This window comes from Asterias amurensis, chromosome 10 (genome assembly GCF_032118995.1).
Source record: "Asterias amurensis chromosome 10, ASM3211899v1".
NCBI lineage: Eukaryota > Metazoa > Echinodermata > Asteroidea > Forcipulatida > Asteriidae > Asterias > Asterias amurensis.
In genome coordinates, this window is record NC_092657.1 from 14,757,038 (window position 1) to 14,778,068 (window position 21,031).

Sequence of the window (21,031 nt, forward strand, 5' to 3'; positions counted from 1 at the left end):
CCGCATTATGGTTTGAAATGTATTGTGGGACATCAATCAACGTGGTCATAGAGTATCGCGTTTTCAGCGTGTATGTAGCGGGGTTCGAAATATACATTGCAAACATGGAACAATATTTTCAAAAATATGATTTCCAAAACCTCCCTCAAAAAAAGTCAAAGATTTGTTCGTTTATATAAAACAAAATTGTGTTACGTTTCATTCACATAATTTGGTGATGTTTCTAGTGAAGTTTTTATTACTAATGTTTGATTTGTTTTATCTTTTCTGAAACTCCTTTTAAATCCACTGGACGCTTTCTCAACAGAAAAAAAAAACATTAAAAGGTTGTTATTTTATCAAAAAGTTGTGATACAACACGAAGTGTAGGCCTTTGGACAATACTGTTTACCGATGTTGTGCGTTAAATCTGACTGCAATATTTTATAGACAAATTGTGTTTGGTGTTTCAATTTTTTTGTTTTGCGTAAGTTATCGCCCAACTCAATCAGTGGTTGCAATACAATGTTTTATAAACTCCGAAACAATGTGTTATAAACTGCTTTCGAATGAGGCCTACCCAGCGCAGCTATGGTATGCCTACATGCACAATTCGAGGCAGAGGCCACCCTAAGCTGCGCTGGTTAGACAACGTCACAAAGTGGAGTGGGAGAAGTGTCGAAGAACTGAGACGAGCAGCGATTGAAAGACACCAGGTGGTGGCGGCAACTCCATGAGTGCGCCCCCAGTACAACATGATGACGAGGCGGCACGCAAGTCTATGCAGAATGATGATGATGATGATGATGATGATGATGATGATGATGATGAATGAACAACCAAGTGAACGTAGCCCGCCTTCATGGACAAGTAATCACTGAAATTTCATGAAATACAAACCCACCAATGGCGTCGGAAACTAATGATCTCCTGCACTTGAATTGATTGCAATCATTCAATCAACACCACACGCTATAAATAGCACAGTACAGTCACATACAATAATTTGAAGGGCAGAAGGCCAATTTTACAGGCTGACGTTAAAACTAGTCCTACAAATTACAAATAAAACACAAAGACAGGCTTAAAGAGAGCTAGGGTGAAAAAAACAAGCATAACCAGTAGTACCTCATTTGGTGTGATATGATTTATAAGCCCTTGTTGGGATTTAGGTTTAAATTATTCTCCAAACACATGTAAAGGTTGGTCTCTGATGGTAATTGTGGGTCTCTGATGGTAGTTGTGGATGGTGCAATTTCCGTTAGGAGGGACACTTTGTTTTCACGATCCAAATAGTCGTAACATTATAAGTTTAGATATCAACGGTTCTTTTCAGAACCACCCCAACTCATTAGAGATAGTCATAACATGGGGGTTGTTATAAAAACCCCTCGACCCCCTCGACCCCCACGACCCACCACCCCCTCGACCATCGACTTTTGTGCGATCTTGTTTTCTGTACACCGAAATTGCCACAGTTCACAACCTCAGCCAATCACGCACACATTTATTTTGTATGCTGATGTCGACTACCGTGCCCCGCAAAACACAACACAGCGTACGAGACACGTAGTATGCACGAAGCAAACTTCGCGTGATTGGCTGCCGAGATCGGGCCTGTGGCAGTTACGATGTACAGATAAAAAACTGCGGCATTTCCACGTGTATCTCTTGGCCGATCCGAGATTATATCCCAACTGGAAACCTGCGTTCACCGCCCGAGTACGATTACGGCCAACTCATTACGTGATGATCAGGCGGACCCATTTCCGGCCGATCGCTCCCGTCCTGTGTACTATGGTACTACTAGTTGCTCTCAAGGTTGTAGACCCGACCGACCGAATCGCCAAACGGACGTGTTTGGGGTCCCCAATCGGTGTGCACTTGTCGTGCGGAAGCGGAGAGTAAATACTCCCTATTCTGTGTGGCTGGTGCAGATAAATTATTAAACCGCAGTCTCAGACTTGAAGTCAAGCCTCGTCGTGGAAAGAAGTTGCGTCACGGATCACACAGTGTGAATTCTAAATCGGGACTTAATTCTTACTCGGCCGTAAAGCGACATTTTATGAATTCGGAATTGGGACATTCTTCGAACACGGGGCGGACGTCGGAGGGCCGTGGGTCGGGGGGTCGAGGGGGTCAAGGGGGTTTTAGAACAACCCATAACATGGTGTTACCGCAAACATTTCTATATCGTATTTCCACCATGCAAAGTTTCAAATCCTACTTAATTATAAGTTTGAAAATCTCGCCCCCTGCTATTTGCGCCTTGAACACCCAGCAGGGTGGAAACGTGCGCATTACAAGTCTTATTAGTTTTGGGGTTGAACAAAGTCTTATTATTATCATTATTATTAGTATTAGTATGACTAAATTACCCTTATTTTCTCGGAAACTATTGACCGATAAGTGCAAGCGGTGGGTCCTTCTTTACTCAGTTTGTACTACATTGATACATGTGTATATCTCACCGCACGCTCAATGCTCCACGATACAATTGCCTACTAACCACTGAAGTATAACTACATTATTATCATTATATTTTGTGTCCAGTGTGAATTATTTATGTTCTGATAATAACAAGGCCATACCTATTACTTTAACGATGTGTCACACTTTCCATGAAATATCAATCTTCAATGTGCCTCACTGAACGTCTAACCCCCAGAGCCAATTCCATAATGCAAACATACACTGTTTACGCTTCACGGACGAGTAAGAAGTTATATCGAAGTGACCCATACTAAAATCATATTAAATTGTTGATGATATTACTTATACAGCAATTTGAATAATTTAACCACTTGTGCCGATAGGTGTATCTCGCCAGACGCTCAATATATGACGATGAAACTTTACCAGATTATTGCTCGCGAATAACTACACAATTATCACGGTGTACTTGATTTGGGTGAATAACTTACTATTCACAACATTACAAATTACCACTGAGTGCGTTTACTTTATATTCGACACTATCAAGTAAAATATTATAAGTTTTTAAAGTTTATTGAAACATTACTGAAATGTCGTTGTTGAAGGCAGTGGACACTATTGGTAATTACTCAATACATGTCTGTGCATAAAACCTTACTTGGTAACGAGTAATGGGGAGAGCTGGAAAACTGTGAGAAACGGCTCCCTATGAGGTAATATAGTTTTCGAGAAAGAAGTTATTTCAAAGAATTTGATTTCGAGACCTCAAATTTTGAATTTGAGGTCTCGAAATCAAGTATCTGAAAGCACACAAGTTCGTGTGACAAAGGTGTTTTTTCTTTCATTATTATCTCGCAACTTCGACGACCGATGGAACCCAAATGTTAACAGGTTTGTCATTTTATGCATGTGTATAGAGATACACCAAGTGAGAAGACAGGTCTTTGCAATTACCAAAAGTGTCCAGTGTATTTAATACACAAATAAATGTGCTGTTTCCCCTTTGAACATGGGTTAAATACAAATCCTCCATCAAAATAATAACATTTTAGAAAGCGGGGTTAAAATCTAGCATCAGGTTAGGATACGGCTCGTATCCCGGTGGGAGGAAGTACGTGGGCTAAAGAGACTGGACACCATTGGTAATTGTCAAAGAACAGTCTTCTCACTTGCTGTATCTCATAAAATAACAAACATGTGAAAATTTGAGCTCGATTGTTCGTCGGAGTTGCGAGATAACTATGAAAGAAAAAAAACATCATTTTCACACGAAGTTGTGTGCTTTTAGATGCTTGATTTCGAGACCTCAAATTCTAAACTTAAGGTCTCGAAATCAAAGTCGTGGAAAATTCCTTCTTTCTCGGAAACTATGTCACTTCAGAGGGAGCCGTTTCTCACAATGTTTTATACTATCAACCTCTTGTTTTTACACCACCCTATTAAAATACAAGTGTTTTTACCTAACAAGAAGGCACTCAAATTGACTTAACAAATTTCATGATTGGAGTCTATGAATGTGAAAACGAGAACACCCTTATTCCTGGTAATGTAACAATATTTGTAACAGTATTAGTCTAAATACACCCACCCCGTGCGATATTGAGTCAGTATTATTTTGCTTCTTCAAAAATATTGGGGGAAAAGTGCAAGCTTGGAGGTATTTCTCTGTTCAGTGCTTACTGCACAACCAAGTATAGGTAAGTTGTTTCAAGTGTGTTGATAAAGTACTGACATGGCGTTGTGGGTGCACAATGGATCAAGTGTCTCTCACCGCACGCTCAATATACGACTTCGCCTAATATTTATTGAAGCATAACTATAATATTATCGTAGAGAATCACACTGGATTCACCAACTTAAGACAGTCAGACCCTTTGGATTTAACATAAACACTAGTGTTAAATAACTTTCCATTACCCTCCACTTTACTCCTGCCTAAGAACTTATAATTATGTTGTACATATTCTGTACATAAAATATAAATGCATTTTTTTAAAGTTGTTTTTATAAATTCATCACTATAACTATCTGATGTAAGTAACCCCCCTTTTCCCACAGGTCCCTCATACCTATTTTTAAAATCATCATACCTTTGATCTTGCTATTCTTATTAATTGACCATTGTTAGTTGCATCATGACGCAACTTGCTCTCTAATTTTACCCTTACAATACATTTACCACTTTTATGGTCCAGTAATCCTTCCGTTCATACTAAACATCCTTTGTCCTCGCCACTTCACTCCTATTATTGGTTCTCAGCCACCAATTGGTTCTGAAATAGAAACTTTGATTGGCTGTTATTTTTCCGCTTCTTTCTGGATCCTTCCCTTAATCCCTTTCCCCTTTCTTTTCCTATAAATGGATATGTATTTGTTTGTACTTGTTTTATGCCTCTGAAGAAGGTCCGGTTTAGATCGAAAGCTAATGCCACCTATCCTATTCATTATAATATTATCGTAGTATATATATATTTTTTTTTCTGGGTGAATTATTCATGTTTATTATAACAAGGCCCTACTTATTGCAAGTACTATATAATTCGCTTTCATGGAAATATATATATCTTGTGAGTGCCATGATACTGGAATTATTAAGCCAGAAGCCGTTCACGTCATGTAAACATACATTGTTTATGGTCTAGGGACGAGTACTAATTATATGAAAATGCCCCATTAAACAAATATTTAATTACAGCCTGCTCAATTTCGTATGACCTAATTATCACAGCATTATGAGTTATTTATCCAATTATGTATATGGAGATGCTCAATGCGTGACGAGACAACTTTGCCAATTTATTGCTTGCGCATATTTACATTATTATTAGAACACTTTTTCCCGGAACACATTTTAGGTAGTGCAACCACATCTTATGTTTGCTACCAATATTATGCACACGATTGTTTAATAATAAATATTTTGTTAAGTACCAGTAAACGATATCCAAATGTTAACCTAAAATAAAATACTCAGCATAAACCGTGTCCATTGTCTGTATTGTTCTGGTATACATTCCAAAAACATGATTTTTTTTTATTTTTTATAGAATCAAGCTTTTACGAGCATTTTTAAATAGAAACATCGCACACATGTTTAACTAAATTTTGGTTGGGACTAACCCTGATCTGAGAAAGTCGAACAATTTAGTATGCACGAGACTTGCATTCCAGTTGTTTTTACATCGCCGATGTCACTTGTTAAAGGTGTCTTAATTGGTTGAACTGACGCAATACTCGCAGAGAAAGTAAATTTGTGTGATGTGTGATACAAAATCCTAAAATTTGAAATAAATACTTGTTTGCCATGTAGCGCATCTAACTGTGAGTTCACCATATCATGTTAAATGAAAACAAAATGTTTCCAAAGTAAACATTTTGAATTGTTTTGAAGTTTCAGTCTATTTCACAACCTCTGGGAGACTGTTCCATGACTGAATTATTCGTTATCTGTGTGTTTTGTTACTAACACTAAACGCCTTTAAAATAAAAATGTCGTGCTTGAAAGGTGAAAACTTTTAAAGACAATGGACACTATTAGTAATTTTGTCAAAGACCAGTCTTCTCACTTGGTGTATCTCAACATATGCATAAAATAACAAACCTGTGAAAATTTGAGCTCATTTAGTCGTTGAAGTTGCGAGATAACAGTGAAAGAAAAAACACCGTTGTCACACGAGTTGTGGGCTTTCACATGCTTGATTTCGAGACTTCAAGTTCTAAACTTGAGGTCTCGACATCAAATTCGTGAAAATTTACTTCTTTCTCAAAAAATAGTTTACTTCAAAGGGAGCCGTTTCCCACAGTGTTTCATTATATCAACCTCTCCCCATGACTCGTTACCAAATCAGGTTTTATGATAATAATTACACGAACTTTTCAGAATGATAACTTAGTGATCAATATTGACATCGAACTATTCAATACAGTATTTAAAAGGGAACATACAAAACAAACAGTAAAACTTGTCATTTCTTGGTGGCATATTGTGTGCAGAGGATTGTTTACTAGTTGCAGGTCACTGCGATACAAATATAGCATATCAACTACAGGGGATTCAAAGTCGTTTCTTCAAAGACGGGCCTTTCTAATGGGTTTGTTATTTACTACCTAATATGTCAACCTTCGTGGTAAACCAAAAATCCACTGACCGCCAAGCCTCCTAAAAATATACAGTATGATAATGCCGTATGCGAATTGCGAAAACCTCGAGAAAAAAAACCCAAAAAACCATCAAAGCAAAGTAGTACGGTGGCAATAGTCTAGAGTAGGCCCACGCAGTATAGATCATAATTCAATTCAATTCAATTCAATTCAATTCACTTTATTATCCACGATGGGAAATTCATTTCGACCTTTTAAACAACAATTTTACAAAATTTACATAAGATTATTTAAAATATTATATAAAAACAAAACAAAAAACACTACAAGCCCCTTAATTAATTGCCCCTTCAAAGTTGCTTGCTAATATGGACGCTAATGATAAATTAAACAATTAACCTCCTCCAGATCCGGTTTGCATGGTCATGCTATTTGCTGTTATGTTATTCCCTAAAAGAATAATCTCGTGGGTTCCGGGCTGCTCACAGAATGACATTGATATGGTCCATTCTTACATTGTATTACATACCGTACAATGGACCCTCAGCAAGCCCATCCCGTAGAATGTGTTGATTGGTCAATCCCACCTGGACACTGTCAAGTATTATTAGAAAGCCAGTGTCACTGATCCCATGACATGTCAGAGCAAGTCGACACCAATCGAACGTGGAAACACGTGCCATGTATAGTATGTTTTTTTCACAAACACAGGCTTGTTTGGAGTGGCCTGTTTTTCCAGTCAATGTATCCAAGTTTGTATAAACAACCAGTGCCCAATTTCATGAAACTGCTAAGCACAACAATTTGCTTAGCATGAAACCTGTTCCTTGATTAAAAAAAAGAAGAAAAAAAGGCTAACCAAACAAAGTTCCACGTGATTTTCAGGACGAGCAAGCAACGGGTGAGTACCAGAAACAAGCAATATGCAACAAATGGAAATTTCGTGGGTAACGATGTTTTTTTTTTCAATGAAGAAAATTTAAAGCTAGGCAAATTTGTGTGCTGAGCAGTTCTTTGGAATTGGGGCCCAGGCTAAAGGGGCCCCATTAAAACATGGCTGACATGACAGCTCACTTGGGCGTGCCGTGGCCGAGTAGAAAAGAGCATCATGAACCGCTAAGTACATCGGCAATGTGTATTTTCAAGATGAGATGTACATGTTACAAATATTGATTTTCCTCGTGACTACACAGTTTGGCCACCAATTAAGATCGTTAACATTGTAGCACAGTAAATATTTACAGAAACAGTTTGTGAAATCATTCCCTTGGCAGTTGCTGGGTTGAGCATTTAAAGGGGGTGCATACGTTTGGTAAGACAGACATACAAAAGTTTTTGATCGCATAAAGTATGGTTAGAATCATTCGTTTGTTAGTTATGTGGTTATGTTGATTTCTAATAGTTTTTATCCATGGAAAAAAAAAATGGAAAACGTTACAGTCAGTAACGATCCTCAAATAAAACAAAAAATCCGTGAAGGGATTATTCTACTTTTGTGGCATGTATCCGATCCGGATGTTGTACGCATACCTCAAAAACGCGACCACATTTTGGTAGTTTGGGTTTTATTGTATAGAACGATAAATAGTGTATTTCCCCCTCCCCCCGTTTCCCCGTTATATTTTACTAGCTGTAAATGGTTATGTATTCTTACAATCTACAGCACTTCAGTAAGTAAAATTTCAAGGGAAGCTTTCTACTATCATAATCTTCAAATTGTGTAAGTTTAATGTACATCTGTACATTTGATAGGAAAAAGTACATATACCCTTTAAGGTGTGTAGGCTAAAATAAAAAACAGGACGTAAGTTTGTCTTTGTCTTTTCTGTTTATGATTGACATTCGTGTATCCGTAGTATTTGTTTTATACAGAATATGTTTGCTTACAAAACAGTTGCTGGCAGTGAAAGCACTTGCTGTAATCCACCATTATACATAAACTGACAAACTGTCGAAGTTTGAGATCAATCGGCAATCTCGAAAAAAAAAAATATATATATAGCACATTTTAACGAATAAAACGCTCATTGGGCGATAAACTCCAAACGCGAAATTAGATTATGTATTTCTCATCATTTTAGACATGAATAAATTATGCACTTTTTACAAAATTACTCATTTCATTAGTACAAAACATCCATTAGACCGTGTCAAATCGACCCATTAAATTTATAAGGCTGGTCAAGTTGTCTGATTAAACTTTTTAGGCTGAACAAATGGTCCCATTAAATTTGAAAGGCTGGTCAAATTGTGGCCTTAAATTGTTAAGGCTGAATTGTACAAACGTGCCCTTCGGGATAAAACATGATGTAAATTGCGGCAATTTGCAAGAAGCGCAAACAAGCACTTAACCACAGTATACGGATTATGAACGTATGGTGAGCGTTTTGCCAACATTTTATCTGTGTGTGGAAAACAAATATCGAATTTCCGTTATCAGATGTAATTTTCTCTAAAACAAAACTCATTCGATCGAAAAACGTTTCACTCAAATACTTCACAGTTTTTGTTTAAGGAAAAGTAAATTTAACCATAGGCTCTTTGCAGGAGTCCGTCCACGTTTCTGTCGTGCCTCGACTTATTACTTTATTTGCATTTAGATGTATAATGGTATTATTTTGGAAGATGGTCTCATAATATGAAAACGTGTCTATACAGAGTTTCACAGTGCGTATTATCATCGATGTCACCAATTCCAGGCTCTAGAGACAAACGGCTAACCATGCATGGATCGACTGCATGGCATCCCTTTAGAGGAGTCCCTTTCCAAAGAGATTTTAAAAAGGGCCCAGACAAGACAAGTAAGGAATACATAATTACAAATTAAAGTAAGAGTAAGACAAAACAAACATTGAGTTTCCATTCACTGGTGAAAACAAAATACTGTGAATGAGTTTCAACAACCAATGTTGCTAATTTCCATGTAGGAAACGCCCCAAATAATTTGATGTTTTTTTTTTTTTCAAGAAAACATCAGCATTTTTTCACAATAATAGGCAGTGTATGTGATTATAGTTTTGGTGGGTTGGAATTTAATGCACATTCGCACTGGCTCATTTTGTTTACAACAATTGCATCACGTAAAATACAGTATGTAACTCACAGGGAGTCACATCATCCCGTCAACAAATATCCAGTCTTAAAATTACAATCAAACTCATTCCCCCTTGAAGACAAATGTTCAATAAGGTATCAAATTAAAGATAGGGTCACCACGCCTTGTATCACTCTATTACGCTTTTGCAATACTTGTATTTATCAAAGTTGGGACATTTTCTCCTGAGGAATAATATAGCTTTTATGAACTCTGAAATCAACGGTTCATAAATAACTGAATCTAGTTTTTGTTATACTTATTTTGTATTTATAATAAAGCAATGCTTATGGTTTTAAAGTGATTCAGCAATCAGCATAACAAATTCAAATATGTGGGCATCAAAAAAAATATACAGAAATGAACGCAAACTTACCCTGTGCATCCGATGTGACCACCCGTGCTACAAACATCCACAACGGCAGAGCCATCCGCGTTACGAACCACATGTACCGCCTGATATCATCCATGATTGTGCGCGGAAATAGGCGACACTGCGAGTATAAAACCAGGCTTCGATGTGAGAGTAATACACACGGTGTGTGGGAGGTAAGCACTAGGTGGGCGATGCGCAGTGCGCAGCTTGCTCAGTTGTAGTGATGACACGGACCATAGACAAAATAGAAAAATAAATTGTTCAGCTAAAGGGACAATTCCTTATGTTTTTGTTTGCAAAATCGAAACAAGAATCTTAATGGCAAATGGAACTCTGTGCCTTTTTTACTACCTAACCAAAGGGGCATACAGATTGTTTTGTGTTAGTTTCCTTTAAAAAAAAAACATTATGGTTTGCAAATAATGTTAACACAAAATAAATAAAAAACTATAAATTTTATTTGGGTTTTACAATAAGCAATGATTCAACTACGGTAAACTCTGATCACAATACAGATTGTTTAACGGTAAGGAAAATTAACATTGCAATATTTCGTTGATCATTTTCTTTATTACTTAAAGGATTCGGGTACCTTTTCAAAATGTCCGCAGATTTACATTAAACTTACAGGGTTTGAAGATAATTATAGTGGAAAGCTTCCCTTCAAATTACTAACTGGGGTTATGAAGTTTAAATTTCAGAAAAAAGGTAAACAAGTCACAAAATTTGTTTCGTATCAGGAAGACGAACATTATTTTAGAATGTCAAATCCCATTAGAGGCAGTGAACACTATTGGTAATAGCTCAAAATAATTATTATAATAAAACCTTTCTTGGTGACGAGTAATAAGGAGAGGTTGATGGTATAAAACATTGTGAGAAACAGCACCCTCTGAAGTGCCATAAATTTCGAGAAAGAAGTAATTTTCCACGAATTTGATTTCGAGACTTCAGATTTAGAACTTGAGGGCTCGAAATCAACCATCTAAACGCACACACCTTCGTGTGACAAGGGTGTTTGTTTTTTTCTTTCATTCATATCTCGCAAGTTCGATTACCGATTGAGCTCAAATTTTCACAGGTTCGTTAGTTTTTGCATATGTTGAGATACACCAACTGTGAAGGCAATAACCAATAGTGTCCGCTGCCTTTAACCAGTTTTGATATTATACCATAACCTTAGCATAACTGGTTAATACGCTTTTACATAACTCAGACGAACATTATTTGTTTTACTCATTTCTCAAAAAACACAGCACCTCAGTAAAAAGTCAAGGGAAGCTTTCTACTATCATAATCTTCAACTGTGTAAGTTAAATGTAAATCTGTGGACATTGCGATTAGTGTTAGGAAAAAATACATAGACCCTTCATATGACATATTAACGAGAACCCCTAAAACAAATACAAAATGAAGCACTGAGCAGGAGTCGTCTTAAGCTGCGATCGCTAGACAGTGTGACAAAGCAAAGTGGAGTGGTACAATAGTGCAAAAGCTTAGAAGCTGTGATTGACAGATAAGATGAGACGGTGATCCCAAGAGTGCGCTCGATTGCAATCGCTTGAGAACTAGGTGGCTGCAGTTGCAAGTCTGTGGCAGGCTGGAAAATCTGACGCCACACTTCGTTCGGCTTTTAAAGACCAGTGTCTGTTTACCATTGCCGAAAACACTGGCGACCCATCTAGTCCGTCCTAAATAATGATGAAAGCACTAGCTGCAGGATTGACGAAAACTTCAAATTTGTCATGGGAAATACAACGTTAAGGGAAACCGGCTGGAAGCTCCCACTCTGCAGAGTGTGATTGGAGCCATTTAGTTAATGTCGGCCAATCACATAGCTGGCCCGTGGCTGTACATTGTTTAATAAAACTTAAACCCAGTTTGAACGCACGTGCTTGTCGGCGGCAACTGGAAGGGAGTTCAATTCCATATACAGCCACCGGCCTGCATTGATCTTGACGACACGGTCCACATGCAATATGAATTGGGTTTTAACGTCTTATTTTAACGGGCTTATGATTTGTACGGTTCTAGTTCAGGTCAACAAAATCAATTATCCAAAGCAATGAAGTTCGAGACATCATAACCCACTTATAGTTCTTGTTCTTGTTTTAATGATTTGTACCTGGTCAATGGATGCACACACTTGCTTTATTGATTTAAATAGCGAGACACGAGGGTGCAGTAACCGGGTGGAGAGTTACGGTTCCATGCGACCTGATCGGAGAGGTTTCGCAAGTCTACGGATACACATACAGATACCGATTCGTCAACACTTCGTGTGTTCATGTGACGCGTATCCGCGGCTATCGTATTTTGCACACATGTTAGCTACGGATACAGAAGCTCATACACGTCGTAGAAAAACGGATACCGTTTTGCAGCCTTTTAGCTGTCTTTTTTGTCCCAGATCAGAAACACCTTCAACGGAATTACTTTCACCAGTATCGTGCTTGGTAACGATAAAAAATTGTTAGTCATTTGCAAGCATTACAAACCCTTTTCAGAGACCAACTCGACCGATCCAAGGCAACGTGTTCCTTTAACAAGTGAACAATTATATACTACAAACGAGACTAGTTAACATGCCCGTTTAATGTGTAATTCCATTGAGGAAGCTGTTTGGTTTTTCGAACTGTAAGATAACCCTACTGAAAGCATCCTCATTGAACGCGATCAACGTATGTTCCTACTCAGCAAAACACCAGTAGAACTCGTCCACACTAGAACTAGGCTAACAAGATTGCATACGGTAATTGATTGACCATTTTGGGATGAAGAACAAATGGGTCATTCCAAGTTCGGTTACTCGTTAAATCCCTCTGGGGATTAGTAACCAAAGATAGAAGGATGAACGTCGGTGGAGGCAGGATTGCCCGAACAAATTGCTATGGCACGTGACTGATGCCGCTATGAAGCACGTTTTTTACACGGGAGCAAGGTTCGATTAATTATAATATGGAACATGCCTCTGGTAAATTGGGTGTGTTTCAAAGTATATCTAGGCCAGAACGCGCTTAGAGCCGTTATTTGATCCTAATAAACATTCATTATCTTGATTTGAAATATAAGAAGAAGACATGAAGAGTAAGATGTTGCACGTTCTACGATGTCCCTGAGGCATATAGCAGTTTTCAAAACAAGTACAAATACAAGCAACATGCCCATTTGCACCTGTTGTAATACATGGCAGCTGAAGCATTTATGCTTCTATTAAACTCATTTAGTGTTGGTAAAAACTATTTGGTGGTGACAGTCGACTTATCAAGTCTATACCGGTACACATTTTCGTGAAAAAAATGCTTAAATAGTGTTATAGAAGGGTTTGCGGTAACACCATGTAATGACTATCTCTTTTAAAAAGAATATTGTTAAATAGTGTTATTACAATGAAGAAGTCCACCTTAACTCTCAATGGCCAACTTACGCGCTGTGATGTGGGATATTGTTCTGACTAAAGGGACGCAAACGTAACCCAACCAATTTAAGCACGTTTATTGTTTTACGCACGGGTCAATCCGTCCAGTTTATAAACATGAACCACCAATGGGGACCCTGTAATGTTTCGAGCCCTCAAAATAATTCAGAAACAGTTAATATCATCCCCGGGTTATTAGTGTATGTATTAAAGACACTGGACAATATTGGTAATTGTCGAAGCAGTTTCCTTACTTGGTGTATCTCACCATAAGCATAAAATGATAAACCTCTGAAAATTTGAGCATAACTGGTCGTCTAAGTTGCGAGATAACAATGAAAGAAAAAACACCCTTGTCACACGAAGTGGTGTGCTTTCATGCTTGATTTCGAGACATAAAATTATAAATCTGAGGTTTTGAAACAAAATGTGTTGAAAATTACTTCTTTCTCGAAAACTACATTACTTCAGAGGGAGCCGTTTCTCACAATATGTTACACTATCAACAGCTCCCCATTACTCGTTTCAAAGTAAGGTTTTATGCTAATAATTATTTTTAGTAATTACCAAAAGTTTCCACTGCCTTTAAGCATACCGACCACATCATTGGGATTGCAGGATTAAAGGAACACGTTGCCTTGGATCGGACGAGTTGGTCAAAACAAAAGCGTTTGTAACCGTTTTTTATGTAATGCATATGGTTGGAAAGATGTTTTAAAAGTAGCATACAATGATCCACACAAGTTTGCCTCGAAATTGCGTGGTTTTCCTTCTACTGTGCGAACTATCACCGTCGGCCATTTATGGGAGTCAAAATTTTGACCCCCATAAATGGCCGACGTGTTAGTCGACGAGGTAAAAGGAAAACCACGCAATTTCGAGGCATGTTTGTGTGGATCATTGTATTCTACTTTTACAACATCTTTCTACCCATATGCATTTTTTAAAAAACGGTTACAAACGTTTTTCAAAGACCAACTCGACCGATCCAAGGCAATGTGTTCCTTTAAGTTGGGTAGAACTGCATAATTGAATCGCAGGATTGACGAGCCGCATCAATATAATTGAGGCAAACTATCTTCCCCACATTGGGATTTGGACAGTTGGTTGTCAGCATGTTTCGTTCTGATTGTCAATGCTCATTGACTAATGAGATCTCAGTGCACATTATTGCCAATGGGAGGTCCTGAATCCAAATTGAATCATGTCTTTCATGTAACAGGAAAACCTTCTTCGAATTCATCGGCGAGATAAAGACATTATTTAAAATGACAAAGACATTTCCTTTCTGCTATTGACGACTTTGGAGACAGTGTCGAGTTGGGATAGTATGGAAGGTAATGTGAAAACGCTCATGTAAAAAGGGGCGATATCTAATCATTAAATTGAATTTAAAAACAATGGACACTCTTGGTAATTATCAGAGACTAGTCTTCACAGTTGGTGTATTTCAACATATGCATAAGATACCAAACGTTTACAAATTTGTGCTTAATCGGTCGTCGAAGTTGCTAGATAATAATGTAAGAAAAAAACACCCTTGTCACACGAGGTTGTGTGTTTTCATATGCTTGATTTCGAGACTTCGAATTCTAAATCTCAGGTCTCGAAATCAAATTCGTAGAAAATTACTCCTCTCTCGAAAACTACATTATTTCGGAGGGAGCCGTTTCTCAGAATGTTTTATACTATCAACTTCTCCCCATTACTCGTTACCATGTAAGGTTTTATGGTAATAATTATTTTGAGTAATTACCAATAGTGTCCACTGCCTTTAATTGAATGGTTTATTCGTCAGGTATGAAACAAAACCATGAAGTTTTAAATCACTTTGTACAGCAACACATAAAATATTAATAATTCGACAAGCAGTCAGTGGTCTGCAAACACTTTTCAAAAGCTATTTTACTCCAGCCGATGGCGAGTGAGTCACTTTCATCTAAATATGGAAAGTTCATTGTATTGCTTTATTGTATTGTATTGTATTTTGATTTATTTATGATGTTTATTTTGTATGTTTAATGTTTATTATAGATAAGCCATTTTAACTGTTGTAATATTTTACCCAATCATTTTAATTGTGTGACTGTTCATGCAATGCTTCTGCAAGCAGATTTGATTTTTTTTAACTACCATTAAACAAACCATAACACATATCCTACTTCCAATTATTTCACAGCACACTGCAAGACTAGAATTGATACAAGTTAAAATTGTAACGTATAATAGCAAACATAAGACTTTCACTTTTAATTTAAAAAAACATTTGTTCTTGGTGTGATCACTTAAACTTGTCAAACTCAATTAAATTATCATACATTAACATCAACTTGTACTACATGAACAGTTCATGAAGCAACTTTGTCAAAGGGTATAATGTACTTTTTCTAACACAAAACACAATGCTTACAGATTTACGCTAAACTAACACAATTTGAAGACAAATAGTAATAGTAAAGCTTCCCTTAAAATATTTGTGAAAAAAGTAAAACAATGGGTCGTATAAACAAAAACTAGCATTTGCTTTTACAATAGCCTTTTACTTAAATCGTTATAAATAAAAGTAACCCTTAACTTGCTAGTAAATTGGTCGAAGAAGTAGGTAAAATCAAGTGCTTGAGTGACTCTTCTGATTAAGATGTAAACAAAACCAACCTTTTACGTGTGTTGTAGCATTAAAGGCAGTGGACACTATTGGTTTAGAACTTGAGGTCTCGAAATCAACCATCTAAACGCACACAACTTCGTGTGACAAGGGTGTTTTCCTCTTTCATTATTATCTCGCAACTTTGATGACCGATTGAGCTCAAATTTTCACAGGTTTGTTATTGTATGAATATGTTGAGATACACCAACTGTGAAGGCTAGTCTTTGGTAATTACCAATAGTGTCCAGTGCCATTAACTTGTAGTTTTACAATATACTGGGCCGTATAAAGGCCAGCATAAGCTAAAGGTCGATAAGTACAAAATCAGGCATGATCATTTGAACAAACCTCTATAAAATAACTTTTTACTGGATTAAACACCATTTTCTTAAACGGATTAGTAAATAGTCAGAGGAAAGCTCAACAGCGGGGTATTCAGGAGTATAACAATAGCGGGCAAGGACTCATAGATCAATAGCGATTAACTGAATTGAAGGCGGCAGTTTCCACATTGTCAAGTTGTTGACGGCTATGATGAGGAAACAGCCATCCTCTCCACACCTGTTATCGGTGTTTTTAGAGCAATTAAAGCACACAACACATTTGTATATTGTTACGGACTACGTGAAATCTACACTTTGGTCGTGTGTATAACTACTGTAAAATTTGTAGAAATACTTGATATCCTTTGCAACATTATTTGAAACATCTACATTAAGTGTTACTCAATTGATTTTTCTTAAACGTGAATGTGTACATTAAAATATTATTACACACGTTTTTTGAATTTGAAAAGACGATCCTTTTCAAGTTTATTTTTTAACTTAAGTTTGCAACAAGTCTACACGAGTCCACAGTAAAGTGCATACCGTAACGAGTTTGGTTGAGTGTAAATTCCTATGAAATAAGTATGCTAACGTTTATCAATAGTATGACGTAACAGCAAAAGTGTTTATCAAACTACGGAATATTTGTACGAATCGTTACAACAGTTAGAAATGAAAAGAGTAACATTATCGGTATTATGAATATAAACAAATGCAAATTTAGAAATGATATCTTAATAAAGTATTTCATTGGTTGCTTGCTTCAATATCAAACACGACAACATCACTGCCAATTTGTTTTACTTACAGATATCCTGTCTAATAATGTGACTAAAGTATAACGTTTATTATTTTTTTTAGTAGTTATTATATGTATAATAGTATAATTAAAAAAGTATCAGGAGTGGGATTCGAACCCACGCCTACAGGGTAGACTACGACTGAACGTAGCGCCTTAGACCGCTCGGCCATCCTGACCGGATATTTCCCCACTTCGTAATGAAACAAACCTTTGTAATATGTTTTATATCGATATGGTTTTATTACGTCAATGCAACGAACGCTGCATTAAACCAAATAAATAGTCCAAGTTTAAAGGGAAGGTACATGTTTCGTAATTACTCAAAACAAAGTTAACTTAAAAACTGACTTGGTAACGAGCATTGGAGAGCTGTAGATGGTCAAAAACGTCGTGGGAAACGGCTCCCTCTGAAGTAATGTAGTTTTTGAGAAAAGGGTAATTTCTCACTAAAATACTAAAAGACTTCTAGCTAGAAGTATTTTATTCCTATCTGAAAGCACACAAATTCGTCCATTACGAGTGTTTTTTCTTTCATCATTTACTCGCAACTTCGATGACCGATTGAGCCTAAACTTTCACAAGCTTATCTTTATTTTATGCATATGATGGGATACACACAGTGAGAAGACTGGTCTTTGACAATTACGAAAGGTGTACCTTCACTTTAACAAAGACAACGAACGATTTAAATTGTTAGACAATGTTTTTGAAGTTAACAACCAGTTCAACGGGGTCAATTATTTTCGAGTTCCTACTTTTGATTAACTTGTCTGTTACCTGCCGTACTCCCATGCTACAATTCTTAAGTGAGCACCCGATACATCACATTCGTGTCAGTAGTTAGCGACAAAACGGGGCAAGAAGATGCACAGTTCCCCTGACACAGGTTGTAATCGTCTCCCCATGTTACTGCCTCTGTTGGTAGGTAACGGCATGCTTGTAATTTGTGTAGAACCTAGGTAAGTGATGTAAAGAACTAGGTACATGTATATTTCCAAGCTGGTACTGGGCGGGCTTGCACTGCCCCAACGACCAACGACAGTGCGCAGTGACAGACTTTGAGTTTATATTACTTGCCGTAATTTCATGCTGCATTTCTTGAGCGAGTATCTTCGACCTTTCCAACCCATCCACTCTATTCCCCGTCCGAACGGCGCATCTGCCTGTTGGAAGTATACACCGTTCAGATGAGCAGTATGGCAATCTCTATACCACCAGGCACCGGTATATGTCACAGCACAGTTTACACCAAACACGTCATTGTCCTGGTCCTTGGTAGTGAATGGGCGCCCATTGTGCCATGCTGTCAATGAATCACCTGCTGTACTCTGAGCATCATATGAACCGACATGGAGAGTGTACTTGTCACCTGTAACACCAAACTCACCATAAGAAGCCCAAGCTCTGTTAGACTGCCAATCTTCCAAATCTACTCTGAGTTGCCATTGACCCGATTTAGTTAGGTCACGCAGGATATCATTCCCTAACCAGAACTCATTATGCAGATCACCAAACCCAGATTGGTATTCAGTCCAGTTACGGTAAAAATCAACCGAGCCGTCTTGTCTCATCTGGAACACGATCCAGCCTCCTCCATCAGTCTCCATATCGCAGTAAACATGTAACCCACCAGATGGACTTGTTGGATAGATTGTGTATATGCCACTCCTATGATAACCAGCTTGATACATCATCAAACAACTGCTGTAACTTGCAGTGCTCTGTGCTGGGTACAGAGTGTTGTTCACATTGTCATCATAGTACACACTTCCTTGCAGCTCAACGAAGTCATCTGGGTCGCGTGACCTGCTGCCGTCATTCAACTCACATAAACGGGTTGTTATGTGATAGTTGACTGATACACACTGTGGATATGTGAAGCATTGTCGCACGCAGTTTACTGGAGATGGTTCAGTCTTCCATTTAAACACATGGTTCAGCAACGCACGATCGCGGACCATGTGAAAGGCTGAACCTTTTGTGATGCACTCACTTGTGCAACTTTCCACCATGGAAATAATCATGACAACAACCATGACCCGTTTCATGATGAAGATAATATGAAAGTTGCCATATGTAATCTAGTATCTTCACTTGGTGTTGATCTTTGACTGTACATCAATTACATGGACAGACCTACCCGCACGGCTAAGTACCGAACATGCACTGTGGCCACAGCGAAAAAAGATAGCTATGTAGTGTATAAACAACACTTTGTCAATCTTTGTTGAGCAATTTGGATAACGTAGCCTTTCCACCATGAAAATAATCAAGGCAGCAACCATGAACGTGTCCGTTCTGAAGGTAGCTAAGAAAGCTGTTAGATGCAATGCAGTAATCTTCACTCGGTGTTGGTCTTTAATTGATTGTCAGTTACAGATACACCCTTACCCGTACGGTTCCAAACAAGCACTGTGGCCGCAGCGAGGGTAAAATTGAGTGTGATGCTCGAGAAGCAGTTTGCAATATTTACAAAGCAATTTGTGCAGCGCGCCCTTTTTATATTTCATAACAAAGTATTACATTGTTGATGAAATTGCTTTTAGTATGTATCGTATAGTATCACCTATAATTTTGACCTAGTCGGCCTAGATTAAAGCCATTAGTTATTTATTCAGCTGAGTGCAAAGTTGGGTTTCTAGGACACTAGATAATGTATAATGGTGGTTAAGAGGTTTAATAAGGTTATATTGGCTAAGTGGCTTGTTTAGTTTATGGACATTGGGGACTTTTGTTAACTATAAAAAGACAGTCTTCTCACTTAGTGTATCTCAACTATGTATGAACAAAACTGTGGACATTTGAACCTAATTGGTCATTGAAACTGTGAGATAATAATGAAATAAAGGGCACTCTTGTAACACGGTAGCTGTATGGTAAGCACGGATTATTCGCTAAGGAGAGACAGCATTTAAACACCAGTTTATTGTCAATGGATATCGAAATAAGATATGCTTGGAATTAATACTATATCAGTGATGAATTACAATACATCGGATTGCATAAGACGTTCAGGAAACTAAATGCCATGCTATTTGAGACCGGTGTAATGTGAGTATCTTAATGACTCCACATTGATCAATAATCACCACTACGAGGAATTCTATGGAAGAAACGATAGTTGCAATGCCCCCATGGTTTGATATCAGCGCACTGGAAAGCTTTTGATCAGTTTGAATTGTTATACGTTATAATGTTTGTATCCGTGTGTGTCATTAACCTAAAGTCACCTGGAAGTGGTATTTTATTTAAATAAAGCTTTTGTCACTAAAATATGTGTTTTTATGAGAGGAATGTGATCAAAAAGTTATCTAAGGTTTAAAAATCTTAGTTTTGATTGTATTTACAAATTTACGAGTAGGCTCCGATCCGAGAGGGCGTTGTTCGTGACGTATTTCAAGGCGCGATATTTGGAGAGAAAGTTTGTATTCGGGCCCCCGTACTTTACGCCTGGGAACATGGCACATCAAAACAAATTTAGACACGATTTTACACACATACGTACATTGAAACTTGAACATGTTGAACGCCTAGTGTTTTTACAAAAGCTAATGCTGCTATTTTTATTTAACTATGCGACTTTTTAGTGACCAAATGGGTTGTAAGATGTGGGTCTGCCTACGTATTATAAAAGAAATACGGCCACGGAGCAGACTTCCTTGCACGCACTATGGCTGCTGTATAATGAGCGGACGGTTTACATAGGACCTGCACGCACGGTGAATCGCATGCGGTACCAAACAAAAATCGTGTCACTTGGCAAAAGCTAAAAACATACCCTCAAAGTTCAAACTTACCCTATTTTTTCACGTTTAGCAAATGCTCCTCTGAGTTCGTCACGTCTTTCAGATA

At 37.7% G+C, this 21,031-nt stretch overlaps 1 protein-coding gene and 1 pseudogene across 1 annotated transcript in view; both read right to left on the reverse strand.

Moving 5' to 3' along the window:
- LOC139943182 (uncharacterized) overlaps positions 1–10,040 on the reverse strand; it is a 49,594-nt gene extending 39,554 nt beyond the window's left edge. Inside the window, exon 1 of the mRNA XM_071939997.1 lies at positions 9,987–10,040. Coding sequence (XP_071796098.1) covers positions 9,987–10,023 — 37 coding nt within the window. The 5' untranslated portion in view covers positions 10,024–10,040. The remainder of the gene's footprint in view (positions 1–9,986) is intronic.
- An 8,203-nt stretch (positions 10,041–18,243) lies between these two features.
- LOC139942721 (microfibril-associated glycoprotein 4 pseudogene) lies at positions 18,244–19,969 on the reverse strand (annotated as a pseudogene).
- Between the last annotated feature and the right edge of the window lie 1,062 nt (positions 19,970–21,031).